The 25,771-nt window shown below is 37.7% G+C and overlaps 1 protein-coding gene across 1 annotated transcript in view; it reads left to right on the forward strand.

Annotated features, from left to right (window-relative positions):
* The window catches only part of SMARCA1 (SWI/SNF related, matrix associated, actin dependent regulator of chromatin, subfamily a, member 1), an 81,924-nt gene extending 64,461 nt beyond the window's left edge, over window positions 1–17,463 (forward strand). The window contains exons 24-25 of the mRNA XM_008153909.3: window positions 15,538–15,648; window positions 16,747–17,463. Of these exons, the coding sequence (XP_008152131.2) occupies window positions 15,538–15,648; window positions 16,747–16,818 (183 nt within the window). The 3' untranslated portion in view covers window positions 16,819–17,463. The remainder of the gene's footprint in view (window positions 1–15,537; window positions 15,649–16,746) is intronic.
* The last annotated feature ends 8,308 nt before the right edge of the window (window positions 17,464–25,771 follow it).

Consider the following 25,771-nt stretch of genomic DNA (forward strand, 5'->3'; position numbering starts at 1 on the left):
CTCAGTATGTGAACCTGCAACCTGGGTAAGTGCCCTGACCAGGGGTAAAACTCAGGACCCTTCCGAGTACAGGATGACACTCCAACCAACTGAGCAACACTGGCTAGGGCTTTTTAGTCTCTTTTAATCTACAACTTTATGTTTTTGCTCATTGTTAGGCTTAGGTTAAGCATTTTTGGCAAGAGTACTACATAAATGATAGGTTCTTCTTATTGTATCACATCATGAGGCACATCATGTCAGATTGTCACTCTTGGTGATGCTAAGTTTGATCACATGGTTAATATGGTGACAGCTAGAACTCTCCACTTTAAAGGTACATTTTCCCCTTTGTTATTAGGCAGGTGATACTTGAGACTGTGTATATAACTTAAAGATTTATTTTTAATGAGAATGAATTGTTGCCTAAGTGGATTCTTTATAAAATTATTATGAGACAAAGTATACTTAAGTAGAAGATATATTTTTATTTTAGCTACTTATAATTTATTCTGGTATTTTCTAATCTGAATTGTGTTTTTGTTAAATTCTAGTGCTGCTTAGCAGTGTTCTGATGATATTGAAATAAATGCAACACATTTTTAATGTAGACATCATCAGTTTTTTGAAAGCTGAATTAAAACAAAATAGCTTTTATACAGCCTAAAAATTAAAAGTAACCAGAAAATAACAATCCAAATATTGAACTTTTTTTCTTAAGTAGTTGCTATCTACCATAAATGTTTTCTTGGCCAAAGCTTCATAGAGGTGCAAAGATTTGACTTTGAATTTCAGTTCAAGTTGAATAAGAAGAAAAGAAAAAATCTGAGTTGCCATATTGAAGATGCTAATTTTGGCAGATGCTTTATAAGATCAGATATTCCTTAAAACTTTACCAAAAATTTAGAGTGTTCTCTTGGATTGTTATTAGAATGTTCCTGTCAAGTTTATGGACTATGTAATGCTGGGAGGGCTAGCAAATTCTTTGGATAAAACCAGGATCCAAACAGAACTAGAGAAATTGGAATGATGGATCCGTTGGATCTTACAACATAATACTTAATAGGAATAAATATAAAGTGCTATACTTGTTTGAAAGAATATGAAGAGGTGTATCTATATATAAAAGCCTAAGTGACCGAATGACCGAAAGACCGAACAACCATTTGAGCGGTCACTATGACACACTGACCACCATGCGGCAGATGCTCAATACAGGAGCTGCTCCCTGGTGGTCAGTGCACTCCCACAGCCAACCTCCCGTGGCCAGCCAACATCCCACGGTCCCTCCTCCAGCCGGCTGGCCCCAATCAGCCCCAATTGGGACTGGGTGAGACCACCCCGATCGCTGGCCAGGCCAAGGGACCCCACCCATGCATGAATTGGTGCACTGGGCCTCTAGTATGTTAATAAGATTCAGTAGAAAGTACTGGGAAGAGAATAAAAAAATTAATCTATAGCATGAAGGGCTAAGTTTGGATGTAGTGAAGAGTTGTTTGACAGGGTTTTTTGGATAATTGACATAGATCATTGAAGAACACTGTAGAATAGTTTGTCTATTAGATTTCAAAATGAGATTTTATTTTGATTGTCTGAGGCTTTGGCAGTGAGCTTCCTGGCCTTTTAAGGTGCCTTCTAGCTTAGTACATCTGTGACCATGTTTTGCAGAGAACTCATTTCAAGGATTTTTTGAGTTATAATGGGCATATAACACTAGTTTCAGGTGTACAATGTAATAATTCGATATTTGTATACACTGCCAAAGATCACCACAGTAAGTCTAGTTACCATTTGTCTTCATATAGAGTTAGAAATAATTTTTTTTCTTGTGGTGAGAACTTTTAGGCAACTTTTAAGTATGCATTACATTATTATTATTATTTTAAAGATTTTTAAAATTGATTTTTATACAGAGGAAGGGAGAGGGAGACAGAAATATCAATTGACTGCCTCCTGCATGCCCCCTACTGGGGATTGAGCCCACAACATGGGCATGTGCCCCGACTGGGAATGGAACCAGCAACCCTTTGGTGCACAGAACGACACCTAACCAACTGAGCCACACTGGCCAGGGCTGTAATATTATCGACTGTAGTCACTATGCTGTACATTACATCTCCATGGCTTATTTATTTTATAACTAGAGGCCCAGTGCACAAAATTTATGCACGGTAGAGTCCCTAAGTCAGGCCAGCGATCAGGACCAATCAGGTTCTGCCTCTCCGCCCTCTCCTTCCCTTGTCGCCCGTGCGCTGCCATGGTGCGGTCCCCCCCCCCCCCCCACCTCCCTGCCTCCTCCTTCCCTCGTTCCCTCAGCGCCCCGCTGCTGCCACTGGTCACCCACCATGTTCCATGCCACTCCCTGGTGGTCAGCACACGTCATAGCGGGCAATCGAACTCCCGGTCTCACGGTTGGACTCCTGATGGGACACTTTGCATATTAGCCTTTTATTTATATAGATTGGAAGTTTGTACCGCTTGTATTTAGCATTTTAGCCATTTGGAGGTTTGTGCATTTAACTATTTAATTTAGAGCAGCATCAACAACTTGTAAAAGACAAATACCTACTTGCAATTTTTGGTGAATCGTATTTTATATCATACACGCCCTTCTATGTGGTGGAACTTTTGCTTAATTTTCAAGTATATTTCAGTGATATTTTACTAATTTTTAAAAAGGTTGAGAGTTTAATGCTGTTTTCAGTTTCTGGAATCATTAAACAAAAGCAGTAGGATGAAATACCGTAGCTTCAGAAGTGCAAGGAAAAGCTTATATTATTTGTAATATGAACATGCCTGTAGAACTATATAGAATTATTTCATCTTCCAAGAAAAAAACAAGTATATTATTAATAGCCACTAGATGTCCCTAAACTCCCTTGTAAAGAATCCTTTTCCTCCATCTTCTTTCTACAAAACATTTACCTGTTTCTTTACCAAGATATTTAAATCTCTAATGTATATTTTCCAAAGAGCAGATATTGTACATAGCTAATGAACAATGAAACCTTTATTTTGTCTTTTGAAAATGAAGACATCTCTGTCCTTAATTACCTTCTAGAAGGTGCAATTTATGATTTCTAACAAATCTTTAAAATATGTAATAGTTTATTTTATATTTGAATATTGTAATACAAAGTGTTTTGTTTGTTAACTTTTCTGTCATATTGTTTTTATTTTCCTCCTGGGTAATGGATCATTTTTGCTTATATATCTGGAATTAGAGTACAGGTAATATATTTTAAAATATATTTACACCGTCTTTTTTGGAATATTTTATGATAATATCAATCATTAGGAAAATGAAATAAGTCAGTCAAATACCATATGATTTCATTTATATGTGGAATCTAAAAAAACAATGTAAACAAACAAAACAGAAACAGACTCATAGATACAGAGAATAGACCTATGGTTGCCAGAGGGGAGAGGGGTTGGAGGACTAGGTGAAAACGTTGAAAGGTTTGAGAAGTACAGAAGTACAAATAGTCATGGGAATGTAAAGTACAACATAGGGAATATAGTTAATAATATCGTACTGGAAATATGGGGGAACCCTTACTTAACTATGATTATCTAACCACTATGCTGTACACCTGAAATGAATACAAAATAATATTGAATGTAAAACATAATTGAAAAAATTAAAATAAAACACCAAGAAATAGATTATTAATATTCCTAGATGATCTCTTTGCCTCATCATTTTAAATAATTGTTCTTGTATAGTGAATCACATTCACAACCTAGGAAGATTGAAAGAGGCCGTTGTGATTTCCAAAGTTAAAATAATTTGTTTCGGTGAAATATCCCATCTTAAAAATACAGAAGATGTAATTTGATTCATTGTATGTGTCACTGTGTTCCAATTAAAAACTTATTAATGTTTAAACTTTGAACTTAGCTTATTATAGAAGCTATCTTTAAAAACATAATCTCGCTTAACGATGTCTTTCTTTTCTCCCAGAGATACCAATAAATAGGATGGAAATGCTTAGAAAAAAAGTAGAAACCTTGGTAGTCATATTTTATTCTGAGGTCTCAAAGTACTGAATTAATGGCTTCTGACTTAAATAACAGTCTCAAAGTGCTTAAAGTCATGAACTTCCACTTCTAAATATGCCTCACTTTGAAAGCCTTCAGCTAAAGGTTGAAGATTTCTTTGAGGCTCTACTCCATTTAAAAATTCTTGCTCTACAAAAGAAAAAAATGAATTTTAGTTTAATTTCTCTGTGCTAAAAAGATTGTGATTTCTTTCTCTGAAAACTTCTGTGTTCTTTAAGTAATCAAAGCCTATTGAACTATATAAACAAGTAGGAAGGATACGATCAATTTAGATTTTTAAACTCAGAGCATATGAATAGCCCTACCATTTCCCTCCAAAGAAAAATATCTTAAAATGGGGTCTTAGTCTTAGGGCATTCAAAGACTTTTACCAAATGACTATAAGAAGAAATGATAATATTTCATATTTGATAGTACTTTTTATATAATGCTTGCCAATCCCTTTATCACTATTAGCTCATTAATTTTCTTGCCATTCCTTTCAGGGAATGGATGTTAGGGTACTATTTCCATTCATTTTGTGATAGACCAATGTGACTGGGAGATTTGAGAAGAATATGAGAGGTCCAAAAGATTTAGCACATTAGTCAGTTTGCTGGAAAGGACTTATGAAAAGTACCCAAAGCTTAGTCAGTACATTTTTGGATCTGCTTAGGTCCTTTTAAGTACTTAAAGGGGAAAAGCAGAATTTAACTCTCTAAAATAAAGAACATTTCTTGATATAACCATTTATTGTATCCTTTGCAGGGTTGCTTTGACTCTTAATTTTAGTAAAAAAAAGAATTCTTGCCTTTTAACTTCTGGGGACATTTTTTTTCTTTCCTCTCCTAGCTAAAGGAGCTATGTGCACATTGCCTGTGGCCATGTGCCTTGGAGTTGAATCAAAGTATTAGTAATTAGTTATTACAATTATCATGCCTTTTGTAGTAGCTTAAATTTTTTTTCTGATAGCCTCTCAGAGTCGCACACTTTGTATACAATGTAATAAAAATTTCATGATATTACTGTTTGTTTTTAAATCAACTTATTAATGAAAGTGTTCCTTATTTAAAATCAAGAAAATGATATTTCTCATTAGAATTATAGGAGAAAAAATACTTTTTAGGAAATATCACTATAGCCTTTTATTAGCTTGCTTCCCTTTTTATAGATTTATCAGTGATAGTGTTAATTAAGTTATTAGTTCATCATAGTCAGAGAAAGATTTTCTTTATAGGTACTGTACTTTAGAAAAATAAAAGTCAAATTTGAAAATTTCCAACTTATTCTAGAGTCACAGTAATTACTTTTGTTTGTTGCTTATGCAGCATGGTCTAGAAAATTTCATAAAGCAGGCCAATCACAATTTTTGATTTTACATGTCAGTAGTTAATTATATGATAACAGCTAACATTGATATTTTAGAGTATTACATTATTAATGAAATGTGAGAAATATGAGTTAATACATTATTGATAAAACTGGTTAACTGTAAAATGTATTATTGGGTTCTTCTTGACTATAGATTAAAATATTAAAAATGCAATATAGTTATGCTCATAGGGATATATTTTTAACTCATGCACTTAAAAGATGAAACTGTCCCTTTCCAGCCTTAATTTTGAAAAGGTTCTATGTAGAGATATGTACAGAGGGGGTAGTGTTTGACTTTGCCTTGAGTGTTAGATCCAAGGAATAGCTTCATAGAAGAGGTCTTTCTTGGAACCAAGTCTTAAAAAACTAAAAGTAGTTGGCCATGGGACTACATTCAGGGTTGTGGAAACATCATGTGCAAAGGTATAAACAAGCCGAGCATATTCAGAAACTGTAAATAGGTTGGTATGGTAGGGTGTAAGTAGGGAAGTACTGGGAAATGAGGAAATAACTGTCTGCTATATTGAAGTCTTTGGTCTTTAGTCTATACTGAGTGGCCAGATTATTATGATCTCTGAACGCATAACAATCTGGCCACTCAGTGTATATCCTATATAATAAAAGGCTAATATGCAAATTGTCCCCTCGACCAGGAGTTCGACCAGCAGGCAGGCCAGCCAACTGCCCATATCCCCTCTGCCTGGCCAGGCTGGCCGGACCCCCCACCCATGCACGAATTCATGCACCGGGCCTCTAATATATATATATACACATACTGAGTGGCCAGATTATTATGCATTCAGAGATCATAATAATCTGGCCACTCAGTGTATAGGAAGTGGGGAGTCATTGGAAGATTTTAACAGGTCAGTGACATGACCAGATTTACATTTTAGAAATACTGTTCTGTGCAAGTGGTCAAATGTCTACCTCACCTACCAACTATAGGCTGATAATCTCCAAATTGATGTCTCTGTCTTTTCTCTGTTCCTCATCTTTTTTTTTTTTCCCTTGGCTTATGTATTACCATCTGTCCCAGAGGCATTTTGTACTGTTCTCTTAATTTTTTAAGTGCAACTGGTTATATCTAAAGGGACCAGCATAATACCTTGCACAAAGTAGGCATAGATGAGCTTGGAACTTTCGTACTTAAGTTTGCTTCTATCTCAGACCCCTGCAGTTGGAGCAGAATTGGATAGAAAGTGAAGAAATGTACCAATGGGGTTGAGTTCTTTTCTTTTCATCTACCTTTTTCTAATGCTAGACTTTATTTGGCTCTCATCCCTGTAGCTTTTATTTATTCACTAGAGGCCCAGTGCATGAATTCATGCACCAGTGGGGTCCCTCGGCTTGGCCTGCGGGATCGGGCCGAAACTGGCTCTCTGACATCACCTGAGGGGTCCCAGATTGCGAGAGGGTGCAGGCCAGGCCGAGAGACCCAACTGGTGCACAATCAGGGCCGGGGAGAGACATGGGAGGTTGGCCAGCCGGGGAGGGACCGTGGGAGGGCTCCAGGGCATGTCTGGCCCATCTTGCTCAGTCCTGATCAGCTGGACCCCAGCAGAAAGCTAACCTACTGGTTGGAGCATCTGCCCCCTGGTGGCCAGTTCACGTCGTAGCGAGCAGTTGAGTGGCCTTAGCATATCATTAGCATATTATACTTTGTCTAGAGGCCTGGTGCACGAAATTCGTGCACGGGGTAGGGGGGATGTCCCTCAGCCCAGCCTGCACCCTCTCCAATATGGGACCCCTTGAGGGATGTCCGACTGCCTGTTTAGGCCCGATCCCAGGATCGGGCCTAAACGGGCAGTCGGACATCCCTCTCACAATCCAGGACTGTTGGCTCCCAACTGCTTGCCTGCCTGACTTCCTGATTGCCCCTAACTGCTTCTGCCTGCCAGCCTGATCACCCCCTAACCAGTCCCCTGCCAGCCTGATTGATGCCTAACTGCTCCCCTGCAAGCCTGTTTGCCCCTAACTGCCCTCCCCTGCAGGCCTGGTCAACCCTAACTGCCCTCCCCTGCAGGGCTGGTCCCCCCCAACTGCTCTCCCCTGCAGGCCTGGGTCCCTCCCAACTGCCCTTCCCTGCAGGCCTGGTCACCCCCAACTTCCCTCCTCTGCCAGCCTGGTCACCCCTAACTGCCCTCCCCTGCAGGCTTGATCGCCCCCAACTGCCCTCCCTTGCTGGCCTGGTCCCTCCCAACTGCCCTCCCCTGCTGGCCTGATCACCCACAACTGCCCTCCCTTGCAGGCCTGGTCCCTCCCAACTGCCCTCCCCTGCTGGCCATCTTGTGGTGGCCATCTTGTGTCCACATGGGGGCAGGATCTTTGACCACATGGGGGCAGCCATCTTGTGTGTTGGAGTGATGGTCATTCTGCATATTACTCTTTTATTAGATAGGCTAGAGGCCTGGTACATGGGTGGAGGCCAGCTGGTTTGCCCTGAAGGGTGTCCTGGATCAGGGTGGGGGTTCTCTTGGGGCGTGGGGTGGCCTGGGCAAAGGGCCTGTGGTGGTTTGCAGGCCGGCCATGCCCCCCGGTGACCCAAGAGGAGGCCCTGGTATCTGGGGTTTATTTATCTTCTACAATTGAAACTTTGTAGCCTGGAGTGGAGCCAAGCCTTCTGCTCACTCCGTGGTGGCAGCCATTTCTGTTGGGATTTATGTATCTTCTATAATTGAAACTTTGTAGCCTGGAGTGGAGGCCTAGGCTGGCCAGGGCTGCAGAAGCTTGGCTTCCTCCATCACCGGGGGCAACCCTAGCCTCCTGCTCTTCCAGCTCCATGGCTGCCGCCATTTCTGTTTGGATTTATTTACCTTCTATAATTGAAACTTTGTAGCATTGAGTGGAGGCCTAGGCCGGCAAGGGCAGGCGGGAAGCTTGGCTTCCTCCATCACTGGGGAAACCCAAGCCTCCCTCCTGCTCTCTGTGGCTGTAGCCATCTTGGTTGGGTTTATTTGCATATTTGCTCCTGATTGGCTTGTGGGTGTAGCGGAGGTACGGTCAATTTGCATATCACTCTTTTATTAGATAGGATTGGTTGAACGGCCGACTGGTCGACCGGACACTTAGCATATTAGGCTTTTATTATATAGGATAAGTTTGAATAGTCAGTTGTAAATAGCATGTGTTTTATTAGTAACTAGAGTGTTTGATTTAAGGCAGAACAGTTCTAACAATCTGTGATACAATAAATACACTAGCAGGAGTCTGTTTTAGGTGTTTAGTATACTTATGTGTACCTTGTGAGGAGGTGATGTAATATTTTATAAGTAACTAGAGGCCTGGTGCACGAAATTCGTGTACTTGGGGGGGTCCCTCATCCCAGCCTGCACCCTCTCGCAGTCAGGGAGCCCTCAGGGGATGTCCGACTGATGGCAGTAGGACATCCTTAGTGCTGCTTTGGAGGCGGGAGAGGCTCCTACAACTGCCGCTGCACTCACCAGCTGTAAGCCAAGCTCAGGGCTTCTGACTGAGTGGTGCTCCTCATGTGGGAGTGCACTGACCACCAGGGGGCAGCTCCTGTGTTGAGCATCTGCCCCCTGGTGGTCAGTGCACATCATAGCAACTGGTTGTTCCACCATTTAGTTGATTTGCATATTAGCCTTTTATTATATAGGATTATGTTTAAGCAGCAGCAGTTAAGTAAAAGCATCATAACATTTGATACTTGTTTTTAAGAAATGTATGATATATTTATTAGAATATTATTTCTCATTTAACTGGCAGTGTGCTTGGGCCCTGAGATTCTAGTATAGAATGTGATTGCTTTTTGTTATTATGATAGAGGTTCCAAGGTAACAAAGGACCTGGGAAATATATCACACAATGTATAATTCAAGGTATTGATTCTGTATGTAAAGTATAGGGAGTTTATAGAAGAGCAAAGGCAAAAACCTACCAATTTTGTTTTACTAAGAACTGTAGAAGAAAATTATGGCTTTATAGAACTACCTAAAATTTAGAGACACAATGTGAAGTGCAGTTTATATTTTGCCCTTGCTCATTCACCTGCTTTTGACTTTGAACCATAATGGGCATGAACCTTCTGTCATTTAGAATTAGGTAGGGCTAGTGTCTAGGATTTTAGTACATAGGAAATGTGATATGGAGCTTCTTTAATCTCTTTCAATAAGTCACTTCAAGACTACTGATGCTTTCTGTGCCTTTTGAATTGATGCTTTGAAGCTGAGTATTGGGGAAAATGATATTTGAACTTGGTGCCCAGCATGACTGATGTTTACCACACACTAAAGGGCAGTGCTATTCACTGCAAACATTCCATCATTTATTACATAAAGGTAGAGATACATATCTTAGTATTTTAAAGTTGAAACTCAGGTGACTTTGTAGTGAGTAAGACCATAATTAAAAAGGCGTGGAAAGCTAAGGCAGTAAAACTTGTTTAAGTAAATTTAAAGTCTGTAGTTTTAAATTGGTTGGCAAATTGTACCCACCACCTGTTTTTGTATCGCCTGCAAGCCAAGAATGATTTCTATATTTTCAAATGGTTGAAAGAAAATAAAGAGAAGACTATTTTGTGACATGTGAAAATAAATACAAAATTCAGATTTTAGTATCTGTAAGTAAGGTTTTATTGGAACACAACCACCCTCCTTCATTTATATACTGTCTACCGCTGCTTTTATCCTATATGGCAGAGCTGAATAGTTGTGACAGAGACCATGTGGTTATAAAGCTGAAAATATTTACTATCTGGCTCTTTTCAGAAAAGATGTGATGACCTCTGTTTTAAATATTTTTATTGACTTCAGAGAGGAAGGGTGAGGAGAGAGAGAGATAGAAACATCAATGATGAGAATCACTGATGGGCTGCCTCCTGCACGCCCTACACTGGGGATTGAGCTTGCAACCCGAGCATGTGCCCTTACTAAACGAGGGGTGTTTGGGGGTTGTGTTGGTGATTGTGATGGAAACATGATAGCTGCTTTGCAATATTTGAAATATTGTCATATAGAAAAGGGAATCAGCTTGTTTTCTATAACTATAAAAATTAGACCTAGCCCAGCCAGTGTGGCTCAATGGATTGAGCATCATCCCAAGCACCAAGAGGTCACCTGTTAGATTCCCAGTCAAGGCACATGCCTGGGTTGCAAACACGATTTCCTGTATGGGGGTGTGCAGGAGGCAGCTGATTGATGTTTCTCTCTCATCGATGTTTTTTCTCTCTCTCTCTCTCCCTTTGCTTCTCTCTCTCTGAAGTCAATAAAATCATACTTTAAAAAATTCTACCTAGAACTGATTGTTGGAAACTGATTGTAGCAAATTGTAGTGTTGCATAGGGGACATTTTAAACTTGTTGAAAGGTGGAATAGAGAGCCTTTGGAGATAGAGGGGACCCTATCATTGGAAGAATTCAGACATACTGGACAACTAATTAACAAGGGCCTAGTAGAAGGGATTCAAGCATCAACTTGAATTTTTAAAGGCCCTTTCTAACCTTGAGAGTGTATAGTTTTATGAACTCTCACTATTGAGAACCTGTATCCAGGAAAGAATTCCAAGTACCAAAATACACCTTTGATTACATCACTCCTCCAGCTCAAAAATTGTCAATGAGATCCTATTGTCAACTGAATTAAGTCAAATTTCTTCATTCTTTGTTCTTAGTTTCTAGTTGTTTTTTTTTATTGTGTGTGAACTTTGATCCAAACTTAGCCTTATTCATCATTCTTACCCTGCACAGCATTTTCCTAGTTAGTTTTTACCAAACATTGTTCTAGGATATGCAAATAAATGATATGCAGGACAAGGGTTCTGTGTTCAAATAGATTTGGGAAATTCTGATACTGAATCCTTCCCTGGATGCTTCCAATCTACATTAGAATGTGAAATGCCCAGAGAAATCCTGCCATGAAGAAATTTGTTTAACCTTTTTAAAATCCAGCATTTTCCCATATGCATGAACACAAAGTACTTTCTTCTTTTGCCACAGTTATTAACATTGCAGAACAGTTTTCCATTTGTCATGTTCCTGTTGTATTTATTGGTTTAGCATATCCTCTCTTCCTCTCATATGCTATTTTTCTCACTCCAACTTCATTCCTAAATCCAGCATGGGGAAATGATGAGAGAAAGAGATAATTAGACTATAGAACTGTAGAAACCACTCCCTGTAACCCCAGGAAAATGGGAAGATAAAGAGTTATAAAAATGTAGGAGAATCTACACTAATAAAAAAGAGAGATGCAAATTGACCGTATCTTTGTGACGCCCACCAGTCAATCAGGAGTGAGTATGTAAATTAACCTAACAAAGATGGTGGGTTAATTTGCATACACAGGCGCTGAGCGGCTGGGGGCGGGGCAGGACGCTTGTGTCATCACCATGGCGACGACGCAGGCATTCTGCACCGCCCCAGCAGCTCCTGGCCTCTGGGCAGTGTGGGAAGGCAGAAAGGTGGCTCTGGGCCAGAGCAAAGGTGGAAAGGTGGCTCCAGCAGGAGCGAAGGCGGTGCCAGCAGCCAGGGGAAGGAAGGCCCAGTCTTGCATGAATCTTCGTGCATCGGGCCTCTAGTATATAAATGAAAGGAAAATTATATAGGATGAAAGTGCTTTTGACATCATGAAATTACTCATAGTCATTTCATAGTTATTTAAAAAGTACAATACTGTTTTATTGGTAATCTGGCCTTTCTCCTTGTAATTTCTGGATTTAGCTAGTGATCTATTTATAATACCATCTGTTTAGTTAGGCAATCTTTAAGTGTGTGAATAAAAAACGGGGTCGGGTCCTGGCCAGTGTGGCTCATTGGTTGGGTGTCATCCAATGCACCAAAAGGTTGCTGATTCCATTCCTGGTCAGGGCACATGCATGGGGTTGCAGGCTCAATCCTCGGTAGGGGGCATATAGGAGGCAGCTAATTGATGTTTCACTCTCACATTGATGTTTCTCTCTCTTTCATTCTCCCTTCATAAAAAAAAATTAAAAATATGGGGTTGGTATATCTAGAGAAAGTGACAGTACCTATGCTAGTTAAGCAACGTTCATACTCATCCATTCCTTGGTGTGTTTATCTAGTGAGTTAGGCTATTTTTTCTGTGTCTGGAGTAGTTAGTGACAAAAGGAATGAAGGTAAGAAATTATACAGTCTATTTATAATCATTTTGATATATTCTACTTCTCTGCACATGAGACTGTGTCAAAAGTATTATTTTTCTCCTGAATCACCCATATAAACCATGAATATGTATCTAAAGATATCTGCAGTCACAGACAACTATTACTTACTGAGAATAGTAATAGCCAGAGGGTATAGCTTAATGATTCAAGAATGAGATTCAAATAAAGACTCTATCTAGTCTCCCTAGAAACCAATGATCAAATCTCATCAGAGTCAACTTAGCCCTTTCTATAATAGATAAATTGAATAACATGCTGTTTAATTTGTATGTGTGTTATTGAATGAAGCTATGAAGAGTATTTGGTCTGCATATTAAGGATACCAGTATTGTTTTGGTAAGTAAGGAAAATTTCAGTGTTATTTATCCTAAATTATTTAACCTTGGGTAATTGAATATGTACAAGAGACTTGAATGTACCACTGTTTTGTACTGTTATTTTTAACAGTTAAACAATAACTTGTCAATGAGGAATTTTTTTCTGTCTAGACTATCTTTGGTTTTCTGCTTCCTTTTGGGCTTGAATTTTAGAGTAGAAAATGCTTGGATAGTTGATAATATTTTTGTTATGTAACATTTTCTATGTTGTATGCCATTTTTCTGGCTTTTATTTGGACAGATAAAACTGTCTTTAAAAAACAATTTTCCATTTCTTAAAAATGTTACAGATTACCCAACACCTAAAATTTCATTGCAGAAAATTTGGAAAATACAGGCTAGTATGAAGAAGAAAATATGTTACCATTGGTCCCACTCTTAGAGATACCTGCTGTTAACCATTAGTAATACTGTAGATAATATTCTATCAGCATTTTTCTGTATATATGTGTAAATAAGATGCATTTCTGTATTTCCAAATTATCAAAAATTTAGTCCCCAGTATTTTCCTGCTAAAATAACACTGCTATAAAAATTCTTTTACAGTAAATCTTTGTATATATTTCTTATTTCCTTATATGAAGTTTCTAGGAGTGGAATTGTTAGTTCAAAGGTATGACATTTTTAAGATGCTTTATTGATATTCCCAAATTGCTTTCTAGAAAGGTAATGTGTTAGTCTGCAGGTGGTTTAAAGAGAAATTTCTCACTGTTTTGGAGACTGGAAGTCTAAGACTAAGGTGCTAGCAGGGTCGGTTTCTGGTGAGACCTTTCTCCCTGGCCTGTAGATGGCACCTTCTCATTGTGTTCTCTCATGGTCCTTTCTCTGTTGGAGTGTAGACAGAGCGAGATCTCTGGGCATCACTTTCTCTTCTTGTAAGAACACAAGTCCCCATCTTTATGACCTCGTTTAACTAACCTTAATTACCTCCTATGGTTCCTACCTCCAGTCACAATGTGGGGGTGCTAACTTCAACATATGAATTTTGAGGGTTCACAATTCAGTTCATAACATTGATATCTCATCATCAGTGAATTATAGAGTTCTCATTTCACCATCTTACTGCTGACATTGGATACACATACCACATACATATGTGCATACATATTGCAAATTTAATAAAGACGATATTGTTTTACTTTGCATTTCTTTGATCATTAGTTTTAGTGAAAAATTAAAAGTATTTGGACATTTTAATTTTTAGGAGTTTTCTATTGTATTTTGACCATTTTTTGTTGGAGTTTTAATTGTCCATAAACATACATTTTCATTTAAACATTTAGCTATTTTGTATTTTATCAGGTATTTTTGCTTGTACAGAAAAGGAATATTTTAAAATGTTACTTATTTTTTAATATTAAACTATTATTTACCTTTAAAATACAGCAAAGTATACAGGGTTAACATATATGAATGTCTATATTAATGAATCATATGTTTGGTACTCACCATACATTCATAAAAACTGTTTATAGTTGGATGCATTGATTTGCTGGCAGTGAAATATAGGTAGTGGCAAGGTGAATGCAGAATCTTTTCAGCTATTGTTTGCTCCAAATTTATAAATACAGCAGTGTTTCCTGAGATGTGCTTTTCAGAACTCTGATCCCACAAGGTGTTCTGCGAGAAGAGAGTTCTGTTGGTTGAATAGTTTTGGGAACTACTTGCATACTACGTCTCTCACCTAGTGGCTGACAGTGCTCGTCAGAAACTTGACCACTCTGAGGAGCCCTGTACTACAGCAATCTGTTTCATTTTTGTAAACTGACTACTTCCAAGACTTATTCTGGCAATAAGATATTCCCTTATTTTTTTGTTTGTGTGATTTTAGCTTTTTATTTTGAAATATTTATAGATTCACAGGAAGTTGTAAAGAAATGTACAGGAGGTCCCATGCACCCTTCACCTAGTCTTCCCTGATGGTAGCATCTTGCATAATTATAGTACAATGTCATGATGAGGGAATTGACATTAGTACAATCCACAGTGCTTATTCAGATTTCACTGGTTATACATGGCTCTTATGTGTGTGTGCTGACGCATGTGAATGTAGATCAGTGCAATTTTTATCACATGTAGATTCATGTAACCAGCACCACCATAAGATTCCCTCATGCTAGCTTTTTATAGCCACATCCACTATCCTTTCCATGGCACCTGGCAACCATTGATATGTTCTCTATTTCTAAACTGTCATTTCAAGAATGTTATATATTTGTTTGCTCTCTTCCTGAACAATAAAAAAATTCTCTAAAAAATGTTATATAAGTGGAATATGTATGTAACCTTTTGAGGTCGACTTTTTTCATTCAGCATAATTCCCTTGAGGTTCATCTAGATTGTTGTACATACCAAGACTTACTTCCTTTTTATTGCTGAGTAGTATTTCATGGTACATATGTATCAAAGTTTTTTGTTTTTTTTTTACCCATTTACCCATTGAATGACATTTACCTCTTCCCCATATTTTTGGTTAAATGTATTAATATCCTTTATGGATATTGTTCTGAAGAATACTAACTTTAGAAATCTGTACCACAGAAATGATACAATTAAAGAATTATCACTGATGAGTATTCCTGGGTTACAGAAATTAAAAATCATTAACTGTTTGGTTTAGGAGTTCCAGAGACGCTGTAATACTCTGATTTCATTGATTGAGAAAGAAAATATGGAAATTGAGGAAAGAGAGAGAGCAGAAAAGAAGAAACGCACAACTAAAACTCCAATGGTAAAATTTTCAGCATTTTCCTAATTTTTAGGTAGATCCCATTTTTTACATAATTAAAATGCCTATATTATGTTTAATGCCATAGTGATACCAATGATAAAAACTGGTTTTATGAATTGCTAATTTGTTTTTGATAGAAAAAGAATTACACTACAACCACTGTTTCTTATTTGTTTATAGACCATATGGTTATGAACTCCCTACCTAATAACAGTGCTCTGTTTTAAAAAATTCCTCATGACTTTAAGCAAAAATATGCAAGCAAAATCATTCAAATTGAGACTAGAGTTGTTGGTGGGAGTTGGAGGAGGGGTATGGGATGGGGCTGAAATTGAAACAGGGAGTTCTGATTTGATCAAATAAATTTTCTTTGTGGAACTATGAGTGAAAATGAGAACTTTGAGTGGATAGCAGAGCTTTACTTGGTTTACTTGCTCATAAATTAACTGTTGAATAATAAGATGACTTGATTTTAATCCAGTCAGGTTGTCTTGTACAGTTAGAATTTAAAATAATCTTAAATGGGTCATGTTATTTGAGTGTGGTTATGTAAACTACCATATTTCAGCAAGTCTGAGATGCCTTCTACTCTTAAGACACAGCATTATTTTATGTACCACTGAGAAAAACTGTTGCCAAATAACTAACTTGTCATCAATTGTAAGATGCATCCTGATTTCAGAGATGCTAACATGGGAAAGAAATGTGCATCATAAAATACATGAAATGTGGTATTTTAATATCTATCATATAGTTTTTATAAATAATACACTCATAAATAACATTTGCCCAGAAAACTTTCAGTATTAAGTAGTTAACATAAGAGTACATTTATAGTACCATGTGTAACTAGTCACTTGACGACTATTTTTTATGCATATTTTATATCTTTTTTAAAAAAGAAATATATTTGAAGGTTATTTTACATTGGGTTATATAGTTTGTTGGGCTATATAGAACATTAATTGTGAGTATAACATTTAAGTGAATATTTATGTTAAAATTTTTTTTAATGCATTTACATCCTAGATTTAACATTGTTGGGCCATTTAAAAATATCCATATTGGAGCAGAACATTAAATCTGTTTCCATTTTAGTCACAGAAAAGAAAAGCAGAGTCAGCTACTGAGAGCTCTGGAAAGAAGGATGTCAAGAAGGTGAAATCCTAAAGCCTAGAAATAAAGTTTTAAATGGGAAACTGCTATTTTCTTGTTCCCATCTTCAAATGCTAATTGCCAGTTCCAGTGTATTCATGGTACTCTAAGAAAAATCTTTTTCGTTTTGATTTCTTGCATATTTTATATATTTTACAATGCTTTCTACTTGAAATGTGTAGCTTTATATTTTATGCATTCTAGTATTTTTGTGTACTGTATTTTGTGCATTTCATGTCTTCATCAAATCCTCTCAGTCCTTGTTCTTTTGAAGCTTGTGCTGAGGTTTTAGCTTTTCTATGTTTTATATGCCGCTGCTTTGAAAGAAAACCTAGATTCTATAGCTGTATTATTGTTGTTTCATACTTTAAATTTATATGGCTGTGGAAAAAAGAATTAAAATGATTTGAGGAGAAAGACTTTTTCACTTCTTTGTTGCTTTCTTTTCTATTGAGTATGGGATTGTTGTATTACTGCATACTGTGATTAGCATAATAAGTGTTTCTTTGAGGTCATCTAAATATTTTTTTTCCTAAAGGAATCAAGGGTGAGAACAGAAAAATATTAAAAAGCTAATATTTGATACTGTGCTTGCTGTCAGTATGAATCACATTTAAATTATTCTCTAAATATTCAAGTGGGAAAATATAATAAAGAAATGTCTATACGAAATTTAATTATTTCCTGTTTTTTTGTGCAGTACAAAATATTTGTATTTACTGAATTGTATTGCTCACTACTATGTATTTGGTTGAAAGTTAAAGCTTTGCTTGCTGACTTGTGTGCGATTTTATGTCTAGTAGAGCCAGTTCAGAGGATTATGGGTTTAACATGCAGATTTATTGATGACTAAGTTAAGAGTATGAAATAAGCCCAATGCATGCAGAAGTAGGGGGCTGTGTTCGATAGGAATACAATTATGTTCAGATAACAATCTCAAAGTGTCAGAAGTTTTACACACCAAGAGTGTATTTCTTGCTCATATCACAGTCCCATTGCTGGGGAGAGGTATGTGAGAATGGGAGGGTAATCTGCTCCACACAGTCACTCCACTGTTTTGTAGCTGCACCATCGGGACATGTAGCCTGTTCAACTGATGCTGTAGGAGAAAAAGAGATGTTGGATAATTTCATGTAGGCACTTTATTGATTCAGCCAGAAGTGACACATGTCACATCCACTTATATTTCATTGACCAGACCTAGCCATGTGGTCCCATGTATGTGCAAGTGGGCTGGCAAATATAGGGAGACAAATTAGAATGCTTTACATTATTTCCTCTGCTATAGGGGCTCTCTGTTCAGGAAAGAACTTGGGTCTGTCATATGAAACTGCTGGTGTGCAGTTAATCAAAGTCAAGGTTAGTTTATAAGGAAACAGATAAAAATGGATCAGAATCTAATGTGAAACACACAACGAATAAAGTCTGGGAATGCAGGACAGTGGTGTTAGTTATCAAAACAAGGTTTGGACCAATAAAGAATTACTCCCTCCCCCATTAAGATCTTTTGCATTTCCTATAAAATTCTCTTTAGTGTCGTCAATCTTCTCATAGAGGTTCTGAAACAATGCTGCAATGAACATAGGGGTGCATATTTTTTGCAAACAAATGTTTTCAAATTTTTTGGATAAATACACAGAACAGGGATTGCTAGGTCATGTGGTATCTCTCTTCTTAATTTTTTGAGGAACATCCATACTGTTTTCCATAGTAGCTGTACCAATTTACATTCCCACCAGCAATGAATGAGGGTTCCTTTTAGCATTTCCTTTCTTAAGGTGGAATGAAGATGGAGGGTGGAAGCAGGTACAAATCTTGGGTAGCTCTGAGTACAAGCCAGCATCTTTCACATCCTCGGTCTTCTCATAGAGGTTCTGAAACAAGAATACATCTTCTAGAATGACAGCCCATTATCTGCTAGACTTTCCAAGTTTTTATTTATTGCCCAGATTTCTTATTTCTTACTGACATACCCCTGATTGGATACCTTTTACTGTATCCACTAGGACCGTGGTCGGCAAACTGCGGCTCACGAGCCACATGTGGCTCTTTGGCCCCTTGAGTGTGGCTCTTCCACAAAATACCACGGCCTGGGTGAGTCTATTTTGAAGAAGTGGCGTTAGAAGAAGTTTAAGTTTAAAAAATTTGGCTCTCAAAAGAACCCATATTTCAATCGTTGTACTGTTGATATTTGGCTCTGTTGACTAATGAGTTTGCCGACCACTGCACTAGGAGTGAGACTCTTGTACTTTATTGGAGGTTGGGGTGAAATTGGGGTACTAGTAAGAGATATTGTTAGGATGATATTATATCAAGGAACCCAGAGATACCCAAATACGTCCTTGGCTTAACTGCTCTTTCTGTGAGGCCCACAAAGGAGGCAAAGGTAAGCAAAGTAATACTTCAGGAGCTGGTGCTGTGGATCCAGCTTTAATCTAGAGCTCTTAAACTCAAAATAAAATTTTGGAATTTTTCACTCTAATGAGATTAAACGTTTCACCTGAGCAGGAGAAAATGATAACCTGAGAAGGTTTTATTGTTACCCCTAAGTTCTGTGCATTAAAAAACAGCCCAGTGAGGGCCCTGGACTCTGATCAGTCAGTTCAGCATTTTTTTTTTATTTTTTTTTATTTTTAAAAGTTTGTTTTTAAAAATTGTATTAAATTTGTTGTAATATTGGTTAATAAGATTGTGTAAGTTTCAGGTGTCCAACTTTGTAATAACAACATCTGTATGTTTTATTGTGTGCTCACCACAGAAAATCTACTCTTCTTCCATCACCATATACTTGACCCCCTCCACTCTCGTCATCCTTCCCCTACTTACTTCCTCTCTAGTAACCACCCTTCTGTTGTCTGTGTCTGTGAATTTGTTTGTTCGTTTGTTGCTTTCTTTTTAATGTCCCACATAGGAGTGACATAGTATGGTTTTTGTCTTTTTCTACCTGCTTATTTCCTTTAGCATGATATTCTCAAGATCCATCCATGCTGTTGCAAATGGCAGTATTTCATCTTTTCTTATGACTGAATAGTATTCCACTGTGTGTGTGTGTGTGTGTGTGTGTGTGTGTGTGTGTGTGTGTGTGTGGTGCGTGTATGGTGTATGTGTGTGTGTCACATTTTCTTTACCCAATCATCCATCAAAGGACATTTAAGTTGTTTCCATGTGTTAGCTACCATGTATAATGCTATAATGAAATAGTAGTGCATGTTCTTTGCAAACAAATGTTTTCCATTTTTTTGGATAAATACAAAGAAGAGAGATTGCTGGGTCATGTGATAGCTCTATTCTTAATTTTTTGAGGAACATTTATACTGTTTTCCATAGTGGCTGTACCAATTTACATCCCCATCAGCAGTGAATGAGGGTTCCTTTTAGCATTTCTTTTCTTAAGACAGAATGAAAATGGAGGGTGGGAGCAGGTACAATTAGTATCTTTGAACTTCTTTCATGGAAATTTAATAATCTCTATTTCTTATTGTTTCTCTGGTAACCCAAAATGTTATTACTAATCTGTATCATGGCTCTTATGAGCCTTTCTTGGGCCAAAGAGATGTGAAATTCAGCTATCTAAGGTGTTCAGTGAATGCCTCTAATGTCATTCTCAGAAACTTGTGAAAGCGTTTTATTCAGGATATTAAACACCACACCTATTGTATTCCTCACCTTAGATTATATACAGTATCTTTGTTGAACATATCTTACCAAGTAGGACTAGACAATGAACACCAGATGATAGCATGGTCCAAATAATACAATGATTGGATATAAAATGGCCCAAGTCTTTATAGGAAATCTCTCTTACTTTCAACTTTCTACAGAGAAATTAAGGTGTCATAGAGAATTTAAAATTCCCAACAAAGAATTCCATTTCAAACAAGAGGCCTAGACTTATGAGTGATGGGATAGTAGCCCCTAGACCTGGGAGCCATGTTGGGGAGAAAAAGTAGGATAGTCGGTTTATTATGTTGGCTGCTTAGAGGTTAAAGGAAGCAGAAGAAAGTGCTGTATCCATGAATACAATCTTATACATTCATAATCAACCCACCAGCAAAAATGGTCCAATTGATTCTATTGGAATCTTACCTAACCTGATTCCTTGTTTGGAGAATGTGCAAGGAGGGAAGTAAGTAGAAAAACGGGGACCCTAAGTGGATTCTTTCACTCAAGGCCTCTGTCTATAGAAGTCAAGAGGTGAATAGCTTTTCCAAAAACCCTTGGGCTCCCACAGAGGCCCTCATAAATCACCTGTCTTTGATGATTCACTGGCTAATCAGATCCTAATTTCCTTAGAATCAAAAGAAGGTAGTGAGCTCAGAAATCTTTCATTTTCATCATAGTAACTTACAATTCCTTCTTGTTCCCTGGCTCCCTGGCCTATGAATAGTTATGCTATATAGAAAAGTTGGATACTTGTCAGATTCCCATGAAATATGCCCCAAATTTGGTCCATTGTGTGAGACTTCCCAGTTAAAAGAAATTATTGAACTATAAACTTTACAGCTATCTTAGTTGCTGTGTGTTTGGTCTGAAAAGCCTCTACCCATCTGGTGAAACAACTGTCACCAAAATAAAATGCAATTATTCCCCACTGTGATCTATTGTTCCTCCTTTATGGTACAGTAGCCAATCAGGTTCCTGGGCCAGTTTCAAGGCCCACAATAATGCTGTGTCCACATTGCTTTCTCTCCAGGTGTTCTTATTAACTCCTGAGATCCTTCAGTTTCCATCAAATTTCAAAGTTCTATCAGTATTCTATCCCATGTCTCCTTTATTTAGTCTGCCTAAGCTAACCTCCCCAATAGACAAGGGGTAATGTTTTCATGTGATTCAAATACATGTAGCTAATGCCATGTCATGTCCCCTATTCCTCAGCCTTATCATTTTTGTGTGTTTCAGCTGATGATTTCTAACTGCCAATATCTCTTTGTCTATGTGCATTATTAGAGGCATTGGAAAGCTTTTCTACCCTTTCCATGATAGGCTGGAAGAGGTGGAGGGTGGCTCTTAACCCAAAACTGATTGGAGGTTATGTATAAGTGCCCCAGCTATCTCACCTATTGAGCAAGGTCACTCTAAGGTATGTAATCTATATGGTTCCCAACAGATTAAGCTCTAGTCACCCACAGTAGTAGCTGGGTTGATAGCACACTATGGACTGCTTTCCTTTCCCTGTATCACTTCCTACTCCCCTGTGGGTGTTTTCTATGGTCAACTTCTAAATAAACTTGCATTAGCCTCTTTCTCTCAGGGTCTGCTTCTTAGGAAACCCAAGTTAAGACACTAACCCCATATATATATAGCTCTTCTTAACCCTTAGTTATTTCATAAAAAGGTGGAGGGCATTAAAGAGAGTAGTGACTGGGTAGTGTATCATTGATCTGGTCTTAGAAAATCTACAATTTTGTGGACAGTTAGTGGGTGGTGTGAATGGATCAGGATAGTCTACACTGGTACAAAGTACTAGATTCTAATTCCTCTCTCCATTAACAATGAGACTTTTTCATATCACCAATAGCGACAATAATGGGAATTGTTATTAAGCAGAGGTTAAAGTGTTCCCAAGTTTTTTGTAAGGCCAAAGTTGGTGCCCAGGCTATTAAGTGTGCTCCAGGCTATTAGTTGGTGTCCCTTCCCTGTAGCAGTGGTTTATTTAGATAATTGAATCGGAAACCTAGGTATGTGCCCTGATCGGGAATCAAACCACAACCTTTTGGTGCATGGGATGGTACTCCAACCAACTGAGCCACCTGGTCAGGGATATTAAACAAATTTTCATTGAGACAAATTTCCTTAAGCTAACTAAAGATTATTTTCTTTTAAATTTCTTTATTGATTAAGGTGTTACATATGTGTCCTTATTCCCCCATTACTCCCCATCCCCCCCACTCATGCCCTCATCCCCCTGTTGTCTTTGTCCACTGGTTAGGCTTATATGCATGCATACAAGTCCTTTGGTTGATCTCTTCCCCTTACCCCCACCCTCCCCTACCTTCCCTCTGAGGTTTGATGGTCTGATCGATGTTTCTCTGTCTGGATCTGTTTTTGTTCATCAGTTTATGTTGTTCATTATATTCCATAAATGAGTGAGATCATGTGATATTTATCTTTCTCTGACTGGCTTATTTCACTTATAATGCTCTCCAGTTCCATTCATGCTGTTGCAAATGGTAAGAACTCCTTTTTTACCGCAGTGTGGTATTCCATTGTGTAGATGTACCACAGTTTTTTTAATCCACTCATCTGCTGATGGGCACTTAGGCTGTTTCCAAATCTTACCTATGGTGAATTGTGCTGCTATGAACATAGGGGTGCATATATCCTTTCTAATTGGTGTTTCTAGTTTCTTTGGCTATATTCCTAGAAGTGGGATCACTGGGTCAAATCGAGTTCCATTTTTAGTTTTTTTGAGGAAACTCCATACCGTTCTCCACAGTGGCTGCACCAGTCTGCATTCCCACCAGCAGTGCACAAGGTTTCCTTTTTCTCCGCATCCTCACCAGCACTTGTTGTTTGTTGATTTGTTGATGATAGCGATTCTGACAAGTGTGAGATGGTACCGCATTGTCGTTTTGATTTGCATCTCTCAGATGATTAGTGACTTTGAGCACGTTTTCATATGACTCTTGGCTTTCCTCTGTCTTCTTTCAAAAAGTATCTATTTAGGTCCATTGCCCTTTTTGATTGGGTTGTTTATCTTCCTTTTGTTAAGTTGTATGAGTTCCCTGTAAATGTTGGAGATTAAACCCTTATCGGTAATAACATCGGCAAATATGTTCTCCCATGCAGTGGGCTTTCTTGTTGTTTTGTTGATGGTTTCTTTTGCTGTGAAAAAGCTTTTTATTTTAATGTAGTCCCATTTGTTTATTTTCTTTTTAGTTTCCATTGCCCTAGGACAGTGGTTGGCAAACTCATTAGTCAACAGAGTCAACTATCAACAGTACAACGATTGAAATTTATTTTGAGAGTAATATTTTTTAAACTTAAACTATATAGGTAGGTACATTGTTATTAACTTAATTAGGGTACGTGGTATTTTGTGGAAGAGCCACACTCAAGGGGCCAAAGAGCTGCATGTGGCTCTCGAGCTGCAGTTTGCCATTCACTGCCCTAGGAGCAGTATCAGTGAAGAAATTGCTTCGGCATATGTCTGAGAGTTCTCTGCCTGTGGATTCCTCTAGTATTTTTATGGTTTCCCATCTTATGATTAAGTCCTTTATCCATTTTGAGTTTATTTTTGTGTATGGTGTAAGTTGGTAGTCTAGTTTCATTAACTAAAGATTCTTAATCAATTTTCTAAACTGTACAAATAAACCATTTCCATCTTTCCATTTGTATTTTTAATTTACCCAAATTATTGCCATTGGGATTGATGAGTTTCATTTTAACTTTAGAGTAAGGATTTGCTTTATCAAAAAATTATTTTCATAGCAAAAATTTACCTTGAATTATAAATGTTCATTTGTGAACATTATTTTTTATCAAGGTGTATTTTCCTGACTCAAATTTTACAGATCTAAAATTTTCATGAATGTGTGATTTTTCTGTAAAATTATGGTTGTCAATAAATTTTATCTTGTGCAATTTCACCACTTGTCATTTTTTCCCTTGGAGGTTATTTTCTCAGGTTACTTTTCACAGTTTTCAATGTTACAAATGACATGTAGTTTTTAAGTATTTTGTTTCTAATAAAATTTACTATGTGCTGTTTTAGACATTGACCATTTTATTTTGTGTTGATTAGTTCAAATAGTTATATTTATTATTATTTGGAAATTGGTATTAATTTCTTGGCTATTCCTTGAGGAAAATGCTATCAACTTCCGTCAGGTGTTCCAGAATTTTCCCATTCTTCAGGATGGATCCATGCTATTGCACATCCAATACTTATGAATATAATCTTTTCCTTTGTGATTTGTTCCTAGCAGTCTCCTTTAGTGCAAATCCTCCTGAGTCACAGTGGCAATTACCGTTACTTTAAGTGGGAAAAATGTTATGCATCCCTGAGCTCTGAAATTGATACCCATTTTGTTAAAACCAACACATTTCCATTAAAACAGGCTTATGATTTTATAATTTACATTACTTATTGTAATACAACCTAACTATGCAGTTTCTCCTAATATAATTATGGCTATTTACCAGTTCTCCTTAAACTATTTGTAGCTATGATATGTTCAACATCTAAAACTCTGTTAACCCTCCCCCCCCGCCAAATTATGTATATGATACTGAAAATTTATATCCTTCAACCTTTAATGCAAAACACGTACGCACAACACAACACAACACAACACACAACAAGACAAAATAAATGAAAAGAATGCATTTTAGGGGCATGCCAATGCCCCTCAGTTAAAACTCACCGGGAACACACCTGCATTTGAACAAGTTGGGTTTATTACTTGTTTCAGGGTGGGAGAATACACACTATGGGGAAGAAAATATGGGGTCTCCCAATGAGAGGATAGTTGAAACCACCTATTACAGGATTTGGGCTTTGGTTAGGTGGTTGAGGTAGGGTCTAAGGAAGTGAGGGTTCATTTTAGATTGGATGTTGTCAGGGTATTTCAATATAACCTTATCTATAGGGAGGTCCAGCTAGAGAGCCGATGAATCGATAATTGGTAAACAAGTAGCAGTTACTCATTTTAGGCAAGAGGAAGTAGTGTTGAGTAGTTTTTTGGGGGCACAGTGGCCTTGACTTTATGCTTAAGACAAAAGTATGAAGTGGCCTTGTTTTGTCACACATTCTCATGTTCTCAGAGTAACCTTGTTTGAAGTTGGTATTATATGAAATTTTAAATATCCAATAGGGGAATAAGACAGCTTAGCTGTGAGCAACAGGCCAACTTCAGATTTGAGGCAGCTTTTTTCTTACTCAGGCACCATGCTCCAGGTTCATAGCTATAAACTGGGAAAGCAGGAGTACTCAGAAGAGAACCTAATGAAACATGTGCTAGCTCTA

This window comes from Eptesicus fuscus, chromosome 1 (genome assembly GCF_027574615.1).
Source record: "Eptesicus fuscus isolate TK198812 chromosome 1, DD_ASM_mEF_20220401, whole genome shotgun sequence".
In the NCBI taxonomy this organism is placed as follows: Eukaryota; Metazoa; Chordata; class Mammalia; order Chiroptera; family Vespertilionidae; genus Eptesicus; species Eptesicus fuscus.